General features: G+C 45.8%; 2 protein-coding genes and 2 non-coding genes across 8 annotated transcripts in view; 2 read left to right on the forward strand and 2 right to left on the reverse strand.

Annotated features, from left to right (window-relative positions):
• The window catches only part of LOC139637152 (microtubule-associated tumor suppressor 1 homolog), a 44,901-nt gene extending 41,710 nt beyond the window's left edge, over window positions 1–3,191 (forward strand). For all 3 annotated transcript variants that reach the window (XM_071505729.1, XM_071505731.1, XM_071505730.1), the window contains 4 exons: window positions 167–265; window positions 657–773; window positions 995–1,092; window positions 1,836–3,191. In XM_071505729.1, coding sequence (XP_071361830.1) covers window positions 167–265; window positions 657–773; window positions 995–1,092; window positions 1,836–2,049 — 528 coding nt within the window. In that variant the 3' untranslated portion in view covers window positions 2,050–3,191. The remainder of the gene's footprint in view (window positions 1–166; window positions 266–656; window positions 774–994; window positions 1,093–1,835) is intronic.
• Window positions 3,190–10,437, reverse strand: LOC139637153 (fibrinogen-like protein 1). Of its 3 annotated transcripts, none has more exons than XM_071505732.1 (7): window positions 9,303–10,270; window positions 5,330–5,498; window positions 4,655–4,814; window positions 4,473–4,570; window positions 4,305–4,393; window positions 3,625–3,821; window positions 3,190–3,557 (listed from the first exon to the last, which is right to left on the reverse strand). In XM_071505732.1, the coding sequence occupies exons 1-7, from the start codon at window positions 9,405–9,407 to the stop codon at window positions 3,386–3,388; spliced, it is 990 nt and encodes a 329-aa protein (XP_071361833.1). In that variant the 5' UTR covers window positions 9,408–10,270; the 3' UTR covers window positions 3,190–3,385. The 3 variants fall into 3 exon arrangements, with proteins under 3 accessions (XP_071361833.1, XP_071361834.1, XP_071361835.1); XM_071505733.1 differs by lacking the exon at window positions 9,303–10,270 and adding an exon at window positions 6,104–9,296 and having other exon boundaries at window positions 3,191–3,557; XM_071505734.1 differs by lacking the exon at window positions 9,303–10,270 and adding an exon at window positions 10,292–10,437 and having other exon boundaries at window positions 3,193–3,557.
• On the reverse strand, window positions 7,061–7,152 carry trnar-ucu (transfer RNA arginine (anticodon UCU)). The gene is given in 2 exon segments: window positions 7,061–7,096; window positions 7,116–7,152. It is a non-coding gene; the product is annotated as a tRNA-Arg (tRNA).
• Window positions 10,438–10,453: 16 nt separating the features above from the next.
• trnak-uuu (transfer RNA lysine (anticodon UUU)) lies at window positions 10,454–10,526 on the forward strand. Its single transcript has one exon. It is a non-coding gene; the product is annotated as a tRNA-Lys (tRNA).
• Window positions 10,527–12,517: the final 1,991 nt, after the last annotated feature.

Genomic DNA, 12,517 nt, shown 5'->3' on the forward strand with positions numbered 1-12,517 from the left:
AAGGAGTAGCGGGTCACTGGTGGTCTGATGAGTGAACTGTATGCTGTGACCTTCACAGTCGCCTGACCTCAGTCCAGGTGGACTGACCTCAGTTTGATCTGCTACTGTTTCTGTGTTTCCTCATTCATGACCTCTGACCTCTGTGTGTGTGTCTCCCTCTGATCAGGAGAAAATATCTGAGCTGTCAGCAGAGAAGGTGGCTCTGAATGAGAAGCTGCAGGCCGAGGAGGAGAGGAGGAAGAGGATACTGTCTGACAAGAATCTGGTAACACAACACAAACAAAGCACAAGCAAAGACAGGGAGACAAACAAAGAGTACACTGTCCAGTTTAATTCCTCTTGACAGGAGTCATTACATTGGGGGGTCAGGTTAAATCTGCTTTCAAGACATCAGGCAGATGTCTCCACTGATGTCTCAGGTTAAACCATCAAACATGAACTTAACATGTACGTATTCAGAGAAGTTCATCCAGCAGTGAGTCTATCGTGAGGGGAAGCTCAGTGTTTGTCTGAACCGGTTTCACAGTCAGAAAATCTTTATCTTAAAGCTTTAAGAGTTGCAGAGAGCTGCAGAGCTGCAGAGCTGCAGTGCTGCAGAGAGCGTTCATGTTTCTTGTCGCCTGCTCTGACCTGTGTTTGTTGGTGTGTTTGTGCAGAAGGACTCACACACAGTGTACCTGGAGCAGGAGCTGGAAAGTCTGAAGGTGGTGCTTGAGATCAAGAACAACCAGCTGCACCAGAAGGAGAAGAAGCTGATGGAGATGGACAAACTGGTAAGAGTCAGTCTGCCTCCACCACATGAGAACAAGCGGTCCACAAATGTTCACATGCTCATGTTTCTGTTTCTCTGATATTGATATTGAAAATTGTATAATTTTTCATTGTTTGTATTGTTTTGGCGAAAAAATGCTTCAGACAATTATAGGAGATTACCTCAAACTGTGTGTGTGACTGCGTGTGTGACTATGTGTTTGTATGTGTGTTTGTGTTGCAGGCGGAGACTAATGTGAAACTGGAGGAGTGTCTGAATAGGGTCCAGCAGGAGAACGAGGACTACAAGGCCAGAATGGACAAACATGCTGCTCTCTCCAAGTATGTGCTGCTGCTGTGTGTGTGTGTGTGTGCGTGTGTGTGTGTGTGTGTGCGTGTGTGTGGAGTGAAGTGTGGAGGGAAAGAAAAAATGACAGACACCTGCCTCACCTCCTGATTGGGTCTTATCAGCCTCAACTACAACATGAATAAAGTGTTACTGACCTTGCTGTCTTTGCTAGAAGCTGTTGTTCAGTTAAAATCTGTATTTTAACTCTACAGCTCTACAGCTGATTTACTGTAACTAATCAACTGCAGAGGAGACAATCTGCTTCCTGTTTACACTGGCTCACACATGCTCAGTGTACATGACTGGTCATGTGATGTGTGTTTTCAGGTGTTAGTGTCGTAGTATAGTATTGACATTTAGCCCTCACACAGTGAACTAGGGGTCCATCAGTCACGCATTCATGTGGGTTCATCTAATCACTTCCTGTAACTCATAATGTTTGAGACGGAAGTCATCCCATCATCATCATGATGAAGGATGAAGATCACTGTGAGGCCTGAATGAGAAGACTCAATAATCTGAACAATAATCATTAAGCAATAATCTGAAACCACTGAGTTATGGGATCACAGCAGCTACAAGGCCTGTCAACATGTTGATGTTCTGGCTCATCGCTGCTGTTATAATACTGCAGTTATTTTACTGTTGTTATTATACTCTTATTAATCTACTGTTATACTGTTATTATATACACATATATTATATTTACTGACCAGCTCTCTGTCTCCCCCTCCAGGCAGCTGTCCAGTGAGCAGGCCATCCTCCAGCAGACGCTGCAGAAAGAGTCAAAGGTCAACAAGCGTCTGTCCATGGAGAACGAGGAGCTGCTGTGGAAGCTGCACAATGGAGACCTGCTGGCGAGTCCCCGCCGCCTCTCACCCACCTCACCCTTCAACTCCCCAAGGAACTCTGCCTCCTTCCCTACAACTGCACCCTTATCGCCCAGATAACCCCACAGGAAATGCCCCCCCTCCCCTTCCCATCACCTTTTTCAGCCTTGGACTGATGAAGATCTAAACACGGAGACAGACCTCAGACTTCAGTGCTGTTGGATATGAATCACATAACAAACTTGTATGTTAAAAGACTATCTATTTTGAAAGTGAAAAGACTTAGGAGTGGCACTGATGCACTTCAGTCTGAGCGTGGGAGGGGCCTCGCTCCATCAGTCTGTACCAAACGCCTGGTTCACAGCAAACCTCAGGGTGTGTACATAGAGCCTCTGTCTGTCCTGTTGTTCAGTCTCAGATCATCCTGTTCTCCATGTTCCTCCCCCTGAACAGCTGTGAGACAGGAGAACCTGGACCTGGTGCTGGATGTGGGTCACAGCTGTTTGGGTTCACACGTGATAAAAAAGACATCTGCTCCCTGCTGGATTTTCATGGACTCTTTTGTTTAAAGATGTTTTTTCCCAAAGAGCGAAGCTCAATCAAAAATCTGCTGCTGAGGAGGAGGAATGTTGTGTCCTTCAGTGTTCACCTGAGGAGCTCAGCTGAGGAGCTCACCTGGTGTTTTTGAGGGTGTTGGTCATCTTCACCCCCTCCCCATTTTCTTTTTCCCAAACAGGGGGATACAACCCCCCCACCCCTGACAACCACCTTGTGCCCAATCGGAAACAAGTGACTTGATGAGCAGATACCTGTCCTCCCAGGTGTAGGAGCGTGCAGCCAAATTTACATCGATTTGATAACAGACTCAGGTTGTTGTTATGTTGGATCAGTTGGGTCAGGTCCCTCCCCCCTCCCCCAACTGTATCCACCAATCACAGAGTGCCCCCCCAACTGATCCAGTCTAGCATTCACCACAGTCCACCTGACCCAGCACATGGCATAGTGTTATTGTTGTGTATCGTTAAACTTTTCATCTCCAGTCCCTCTGTGTGTGTGTGTGTGTGTGTGTGTGTGTGTGTGTGTGTGGGGCTGTACATTTCCTGCGGTGCTGGTTTTTATCAGGTGTGGGGGGGCAGTCTCTCTGACAGACACTGGTCCTGTTTTATGCTTCATCTGTTGTTTGTCCTCAGACCTCAGATTTACCCAGAATGCCTCAGTGTTCTGTTTTCCGTTGGACAGAATAAATATGACACATGATTAAAGCAGCGTTCTTTTATTTCACATCTTACATGAATGAAAAGGAAACACCTTTTCACATCACACTGATGGCACAGTTTGTTTTTTAATGGATGTGAAGTCAAACGGGTAAGAAACAGGAAGGTGACATCAAATGTTTCTTTCAGCCAATCAGCTTGAGAATGATCACTGCCTGTCGCTTAGCTGTCCAGTCATCCCGTTAATGAGGTGATGGCGGTGGTGGTTGCTCGAGATCAGCTGCGCGTACCATCATCACCACAGATTTGATGGAGTACCACCAACCGTGCCAGGTGTACCACACCACCCCGTCGTCGGTCATGGCTTTGTACGGCCCTTTGTAGTAGTGACCGTTCAGGTTCCCTGAGTCACACCTGTGAGGAAGAAGTGATGAGAGCAGGAATAAAAAACGCCTGAGCAAAGCTGCAGACGGTCTGTTACCTGCTGAACCACCAGCCTGACTTGCTGAGTCTGACACAGTGGCCGTCCTCGCTCTCAGGGTCGTCATTCAGCCGATCAAAGGTGCTGAACTTGACCCCGCTGGATCCCAGACCTTGTCCGGTCCAGGGACTGTGAGCATCAGCCATGGCGTCCCCTGCATTCCCAGTGTACTCTCCCACATGCAACTGGTACTGGTCCTGGAGGGGATGACATCACTGACATCATCATCATCATCACTCTCAATGAGGGACAAACTTTTAATTTCGTCACAGGAAACATCAGAAACAATCACAAGATGGTGAGAGAGGGACGATGGAGAAAGAAAGAGGGATAATGGAGGTAGAGAGAGGGATGATGAGGAAGTGAGAGATGATGGAGGATGAGGAGAAGGAGCAGTGCGGAGTAGGAGAGGAGACACAGCTGCAGATTTGAAATAAAGCCATAGTCTAAATAATCCCTGAGAGTTGTGGGAAAGGAGGAGAGGACGAGGTCAGAGAGAGAGAGAGGGAGAGGAGAGGAGAGGAGAAGAGAGATGAAGAGAGGAGAGGAAAAGAGAGAGGATCACATACCAGACATTCACTCATTTTATCCTCTGAAATCATTATGCTCTTGTTTAAGGTCTCACTGAATTAATCAGCTGTGTTTGAACTCCCATGAAGCAACATATCTGACTGTTTTACCTTTTCATCGTCCACTTTGAAGTTCTTGTACTCTGCGTAGCGCTGATTCCCCTCAAAGTCCTCCATGTCAATACGCAGGTCGTAGGTTCCTAGAAGACACAGAGTTACACACACAACCACTGTGTAACACACACACACACACACACACACACATACAGGTATACACACCCTGGGACGTGAGGTGGTGTAGAGGATCGTTGCCCAGCCAGAATTCTCCATCAGGGGAAAACAAGTCTCCAAATCCATGTTTGTACTCCACCCACGCTCTGCAAAGTGACCACACACCTCTGTTTGTACAGCCAATTTTCTTCACACTATGTTTCTGTGTAAAACACACACAGCACACACACCTGTCGAAGCTCTCCTTGCCATCTCTCCTCCTCTGGAAGACGGTCCATCCTCCTCCATTGTTCATGTCACAGTAGACAGTAAGAGCAGTGGGAGAGCCGTCTGGACGGATCACATAGAGACCACTGGCTACATTACCATCTGCAAACACCTGGGAACAGTCTGCACGCACACACACACACACACATACACATTTATCTGTGTAGTTTTTATTGTGAAGCATCACGACAGCTGAAAAGGTGTGGCTTATCTACCAGGTTGTAACTGCTGATAAAAACTTGTATGTGTCAATCTTCTCCATCCAGTTTGTGTGAAACACATGAAGAACATGAATACTACTCACACAGACGACACACAGTAAAACTGGCCTTGGTTTAAATCTGCTGCTGGTTTTATCAGAGCTCTGTGTTGAACTCCTGCAGACTCAACAAGGTCAGTCTGAGCAGAGCTGGGAAAAAAATAGCTGCTGAGAGTAATCCGTGACTGTTGTCAGGTCTTTGAAACAGATGATCCACTGATCATACAGGAAACGTCCAATACCTTTAACACTGAGGGCAGATGGTGAAGCTGCTAAACACAACTGACTCAGTGTGAAGTGGCTGGGCAGGGAGGACAGCTAACAAACACACAAACACATAGACACACACTGATGCTCAGACATGGACATCTCTCCCCACCTTTGTACAGGTTCTCAGGGCCCAGGTGTGAGTTGGGGATGTGCTCCAGCTGCTGAGCCTGGCTGCTGTGGAGCTCCTGGATGTAGTGGTGCTGGTCTTTGATCACCTTCATCAAGGCCTGGACCTCTGCTTCCAGACGGACCACCTTCTCTTCACAGGGCACTGGGGCCTGGACAGAGACAGGAAGACCAAATGGGTCGGTCCAGGTTGACCAGGAACAGCCTGTCAGAACCAGTCTGAAGCTTTCAGCTTGGCTAAAGAACCAGCGTTTTACAGCTGGAAAAAAAACGTGACTTTGTGTCACTGTAAAACGTCACGATTTTTACTGTGTTTCATCACAATGAAGGACTGTTATCAAAGAGAAGAGCATACACGATCACAACACAGAGACGGTAGACAGTCCTGCTGGTTTTAGCTTAAACCAGAAAGAAAAGAAAGTTTTCTTCCACTGATACTGTTTTTAATATTTAATATGATCAAGACGGCTGAGCCAGGTGACAGGTGAGCCAGGAGACACTCAACACAAACAGACTAACTATGAAAAGCAGATGAGACAGAAACAACCATCAGACCCAGAGTCTCAGTCCTCACCTGTCTGACTGTTGTTAATTGTTGAAACACGAAAATTAATCAGAACTACTTTTTACCGAACAGTCCCTGACCTGTTCACAGACATCACTGTAACATTACAACTGGTTCCTGTAACTTAAACCTGCTCACGCACAAATAAATGGAACTCACAGGGTGTATGGTGATGTACTGAGAGGCACTTACAGCAACACATGCAGCCAGGTGAAGAAGAAAGACCAGCGATGTCCTCAGCTGTGCCATAGTCACCACCCGATCAGTCACTGATTCAGACTGTCCGTGCTCCCTCGCTGACTCCTCTCTTATGTCGCTTTACTACTCTTCTTCAGCATGACTAAGTAGCCGCACATTATCAGACTGACCCTGTCACTAACCCCCATCTAGTGGTTGGAGTAAAGTCAATACCTTCTGCCTCCGTCTGAACCTGCTACGTCACACTGAGAAGAGTCTGCAGTAATTTCATTATTTAACACTTTCTCCTCATCCCCAAACGAACATCTTGTAGAGCTAAAAGTTGTCATTTTTGACTGAAGTTTGGAGGACTGAAGATTTATAAGAATTACTGAATAATGTATACATCAATATATACATAAATAAATGGTAGACATGAACAAATGCTTAAATAAATACATAAATGAATAGTATATGCATAATTAAATGAATAACTAAATGAACGTTGGTCACAACATCAAAGCAATAAAAGTCTACAACAACATAACATGTGTATGAATAGTTATTTATTTCTGTCAGTATGTATGTGAGGAAGGAGACTGAATCAGTTCTGCCTCACAGTGAGACCAGTGAGATACAGACACTGAAATACAGAAATTAACACAAGTAGATTTGTAATAAATACATTTAATTTGTCATTTTCTGTATTTATGTTAGTTAAAATATTTATGAATTGAATAATACCTCACTTCAGTTCTCATTTCAGCATTTATATTGAAGCGATAGTGTAAGCCATTTGTAGCTCTCCTCTTCATGTTATCTGTCATTTGATGTATGAAATCACACCAGATAACAGAGGGAGGGCTACTAAAACATGAATTAAATAAAAACATTGGGTTATTGGTGTGCACTGGACACGGACTCATAGATCTTACGTGTTCATGTTTTCACACTGGGAACTGGACAAAAATGCGACTCCGGTGGGACTCGAACCCACAACCTTTGAATCACTTCTCAAGTACTTTACTAGAAGTCCAATGCGCTATCCATTGCGCCACGGAGCCACCTGTTGAACGCGGCTGGATTTCAGATCATAAACTGTGACGTTGTGTGATGGTATGAAGTTATGATATAGTCTCTGAAATTATTATTGAAGCACTAATAGCTTCTTTCTGTTCGGGATGGTGATGTTGTTTGTCACTTTTGCACTGAAAGGTCTAGGGTAATGTTAACAGCGTTGCGGTCTTTACTGCAGGAGGCGCCAAAAGACAATCCTCTTGTCTGGGCTGCTCTCTTCCGCTTGTATCTGTTTACTCGTACGTAGGATATCGGTCCTGCAGACGGTAATATCGCCAGAATTTGGTAAAGAGCTGATGTTCTTTTTATATTTCTCTCTCTATATATATATACAGTCTATGCTAGACGCTGCACATCCTCGGCAGCCATCTTATTTGTCCCAGCAGTTTCAAAGCAGTGCACAAAAATACGATAACACTTCCTGTTTGGCCGTGTGAGCCTTCAAAATAAAAGACCGGGCATGACAGCGGTAATTGTCAAACTACTACTGACAGAATTACGTTTGAACTCATAGTAAAACATTTTATGCGACTCAGTACAAGTGAAGGTCATGGTCCAAACAGCAGTGACATGTATTTATACTCCTTATTCATCCTTTATATGGTGAATGGTCTGCACTTAATACTCGCCTTTCTTATCATAGAGACCACTCACAGCGCTTCACGGTACATGCTACACTCATCCATTCACACATACATACATTAATGGGGCGGCCAGTTACGAATCGTGGGGTTCAATATCCAGGACTGGAGGAAACGGGGATCGAACCCCCGATCTTCTGATTAGTGGTGCTTTTCGCCACCAGAAATTCTACCAAGATTTGACCAATCAGGTGCCACGAACCCTACCAAGAATTACGAAAACCAATCATATGGTTGCGCCTCCCACGATTTGATCAATCACAATCGGTAGAGCTACCAAGAAAGGATCCCGGCGCATGACGTTTAGCTACATTTCGGGTATGTACATATTCTTTCTATTGTGTGTAAGTTTTAATGCTTAAGACGTGGATCACTTACAGTGATCCCGTTGGCGGGCTAATTATAAAGTAGGTGACTAATTGTAAAAGTAACAATTAACTCAGTCACGAACAGGTCAACCTCCCTAACCACTTACTCCGCTGCTGATAACACTGTTAGTCTGCTTACACAGGAGATCATAGACATTGACCAACGGGCGGACTATTGGTAATCAATCAATCAATCAATCAATCAATCAATATGTGACACAGGTGTGATCTTATTCCTGTCTCATCTCTGTGACAGGGCTGAGTGTTCACAGATGCGCAACAGTGTTTGTAGTTTCATTCGCTGCATGAACAGTGAATTCCCACACACACACTACGTTAACTCATTCTTCTGTTTTATCCATCATGAACACATATTAACATTAACTGCAGAGATATTGTTATGTGGAAACATGTAACATTAGTATTAAATATTCATACATGTTCTCTCTGATTTAATTATTCCTCCACACTGGGGACAGTCAGACCAGCGACAGTCAGACCGGGGACAGTCAGACCAGTGACAGTCAGACTGGGGACAATCAGACTGGAGACAGTCAGACTGGGGACATTAAGTTCTCAGGTCGTCCGTCTCATTCTCATTCTCGTGATATCTCAGTAACACCTTGAGGGAAGTTCTTCTAATTTGGCACAAACATTAATTTGGACTCGTGGATGAACTGCTTAGATTTTGGTGGTCAAAGGTCAAGGTCAAGGACTGTTACTGCGAAGCTGAAGTGGCAGAAACATTTAGACAAACTGGACAAGATCCAAGACCAGAATGTTATTGTATAACATAATCTAGATGTGACACAAGACTACCAGTATCAGGCAAAAGTGGCCACACTGACAGAGCCGGTAAAGACACTGATGGAGCCAGTAAGCACTTCTGAAACTTTCTTGATGTTTGGATGGTCAACCGGCAAACCGGGGTTTGAACTGGTGCTCCCCATCACCAGTCTGCCTTTGGTTTCATCTGTTTGTTAGTCCCGCTCCCAGTGACGGTCATGCTAACATGCAACTACAGGCTCCGTGCTTTTCTCATGGCCACGCACACGTTCGGGCTGTTTCCGAACACAAATAGATTTTTCTTTGTTGAAAAAAGCATGCAAGCAAAGCAAAAAATATTACCTGCGGATGGTGAATATACAGTATGATCCAGTCTCGGGAAACTGAATCAGTCCACTGGTCCTGCTTTAAAGACAGTGGCGTAGGGGCGGGGCGGGTTGTTAGCATGGTTTCCACACTTGCGCTTGACCAATTATGTCATTTTATTTAGGTAAAAAATATCAGGGTTTCATTATCTGAAATTTAAAGAAAAAAAACAACAAAAAATCTTCCTCAAACTGCTGGCTTGGGCCCGTGCCCATAATGCTCATTGGATAATCCGGCCCGGTTTCGTCCTCTGCTCAGGATGCCATTACTCTTCTCTATCTTTACATAGAAAATAGTTGTTTGCTGCTGTGTTATTGTTGATAAAGGTTGCACTAACAACATTTAAACAGCAAACGTCATGTGTATGTCACAGAGTTTTGTGATTCCACTTGCTGTAATTGCCAGGATTATCTGTATGGATGTTTTAGCTCGGGGGCTCCCTCTCCTGGAGGTTGTAGATGATGCCGCTGACATCGCGGATCAGGGGAGGTGTCCCTCGGGTGAGGTGCCCAGCGACGCACCTTGTGCAAATATTGTGTAATAATGTCCGTATGTACAACGTGTGGACCTATGAATAAACTGTGATCTGTAGAAATGTCCACGAGAAGAGTTACGAGTCGGCCCCCGTACGTTTTAAAACGCTGAAATGTTCAAATGACGGTATATCGCACTTTCTCGGCTAGCTAGTTAGCCTCTGTGCTAAAAGAAGTTGCTGTCTTCTGTAGCCTTCTGTGTAAGGGTCACCTGAAGTAGCTCTGCGTAGCCTCGTATAGCCAAGTGTGTTGTGATGCTGCTTTTACTCTGAAAAACAACCTAAGTGCTATTTGTGTTCTGGATCGCGGGAAACTGCTGGTGGACAAATACCTCGGGAGATTTTTAACTAAACACACACAGTTACACAACACACTGAGCATATTAGCTCGCGTGTTAGCGTGTTTATCCAGCGCTAACATTAGATTAATCACCTGTATGAGTCATCTTATTCTCTGCTGCTCCTGCTATTTGCCGTGTCACCAGGCGTTATACATGAATCCAGTACATCACTACAGAAATCCACTGTGTAACCGCACCTTGAGTCCATATTGGGACGTCTCTATGAAAAGAGGGCGTAAACACGCATGTGCAGAGCCCGGATAGCTCAGTCGGTAGAGCATCAGACTTTTAATCTGAGGGTCCAGGGTTCAAGTCCCTGTTCGGGCGGAATTTCTTTAGCCAGTTGTACAAAGTGGGGTGCGATTAGTCTTCTGAACTTTAATTGTGTCAGACTGATGCATACGCCAGAGAAACCACCTGTGCTTCCTTATCTGTTCACTGGTGCAAGGCCCTTGTGAGCATGTACCTTCAACAACAACCGTAAATAAGCTCTTGACAGAGCCAAAGAAAGTCACTCGCTGACAAAGACGTGAGGTCTCATCATCACCTTGTTCCCTCCACAAACAGCTAACAGGATTTCTCCATTGTCTTTAGAATCAGAATCAGAATCAGAATCAGTTTTATTACCAAGTATGTTTCCACATACAAGGAATTTGTGCTGGTGGTTGGTGCAAACAGTAACATAAATAGACTTAGGGTAAAATAAGAGGTAGAATTTACAAGTAAAAAATTAGAATAAGATTAGAATAAAATTAAGATTAAAAAAATATACAACAAAGATGTGGGATATTTGCAACAATGATAAAGACATGGGGAATGTAGTGCAAAAAATATAGACAATGTAAAAAACATATGAATATAATCTGTATAGATATTTACACTCTGCATGTGATGGGAATGAGCAGTAGCTCTATAGGGGGGCAGGGAGGATCAGGGGGATCGGGGGGATCGGTGACAGTGGGGCTCTCTAGCCTTGTTGATAAGGCTGATAGCAGACATGAAGAAGCTGTTTTTGTGGCGAGAGGTTTTGGTCCTGAAGGACCGCAGCCTCCTGCCACAGGGGAGTGTCACAAAGAGTTTGTGTCCAGGGTGGGAGGAGTCAGCTACAATCTTCCCTGCACGCCTCGGGGTCCTTGAGCCGTACAGGTCCTGGAGGGATGGTAGATTGCAGCCAATCACCTTCTCAGCAGAGTGGATGATATGCTGCAGTCTGCTTTTGTCCTTCTCAGTGGCAGCAGCGTACCAGATGGTGACGGAGGAGGTGAGGATGGACTCAATGATGGAGGTGTAGAAGTTCACCATCATAGTCCTTGGCAGGTTGAACTTCTTCAGCTGCCTCAAGAAGTACATCCTCTGCTGGGCTTTCTTGATGAGGGAGCTGATGTTCAGCTCCCATTTGAGATCCTGTGTGATGGTGGTTCCCAAGAAGTGGAAATGCTCCACGGTGGCCACGGGGGAGTCGCACAGGGAGATGGGGGTGGGTGGGGCTGGGCTCTTCCTGAAGTCCACAATCATCTCCACTGTCTTCAGAGCGTTTAGCTCTAGGTTGTTCTGCCTGCACCAGGTCACCAGACGCTCAGTCTCCCACCTGTAGGCAGACTCATCGCCATCAGAGATGAGTCCAATGAGAGTGGTGTCGTCTGCAAACTTCAGGAGCTTGACAGACTGATGGCTGGAGGTGCAGGTGTTGGTGTACAGGGAGAAGAGCAGAGGAGAAAGAACGCAGCCTTGCGGGGATCCAGTGCTGATGGTCTGGGAGTCAGACACGTGCTTTCCTAGCTTCACGTGCTGCCTCCTGTCAGACAGGAAGTCGGTGATCCACCTGCAGGTGGAGTCAGGCACGCTCAGCTGGGAGAGCTTGTCCTGCAGCACAGCCGGGATGATGGTGTTGAAGGCAGAGCTGAAGTCCACAAACAGGATCCTGGCATAGGTCCCTGAGGAGTCCAGGTGCTGGAGGATGAAGTGGAGAGCCATGTTGACGGCGTCGTCTACAGACCTGTTGGCTCTGTAGGCGAACTGCAGGGGGTCCAGGAGTGGGTCAGTGATGGATTTGAGGTGGGACAGGACAAGGCGCTCAAATGATTTCATGACCACAGAGGTCAGGGCAATGGGTCTGTAGTCATTTAGTCCTGTGAGCCTTGGTTTTTTGGGGACAGGGATGATGGTGGAGGATTTGAAGCAGGCTGGCACGTGGCAGGTCTCCAGTGAGGTGTTGAAGATGTCTGTGAACACTGGAGACAGCTGATCAGCACAGTGCTTCAGGGATGATGGAGAGACAGAGTCAGGACCGGCTGCTTTGCGGGGGTTCTGCTTCTTAA

This window comes from Trachinotus anak, unplaced genomic scaffold, assembly GCF_046630095.1.
Source record: "Trachinotus anak isolate AG129_WGS33_773 ecotype Australia unplaced genomic scaffold, CSIRO_AGI_Tana_v1 ptg000019l, whole genome shotgun sequence".
Classification (NCBI taxonomy): domain Eukaryota; kingdom Metazoa; phylum Chordata; class Actinopteri; order Carangiformes; family Carangidae; genus Trachinotus; species Trachinotus anak.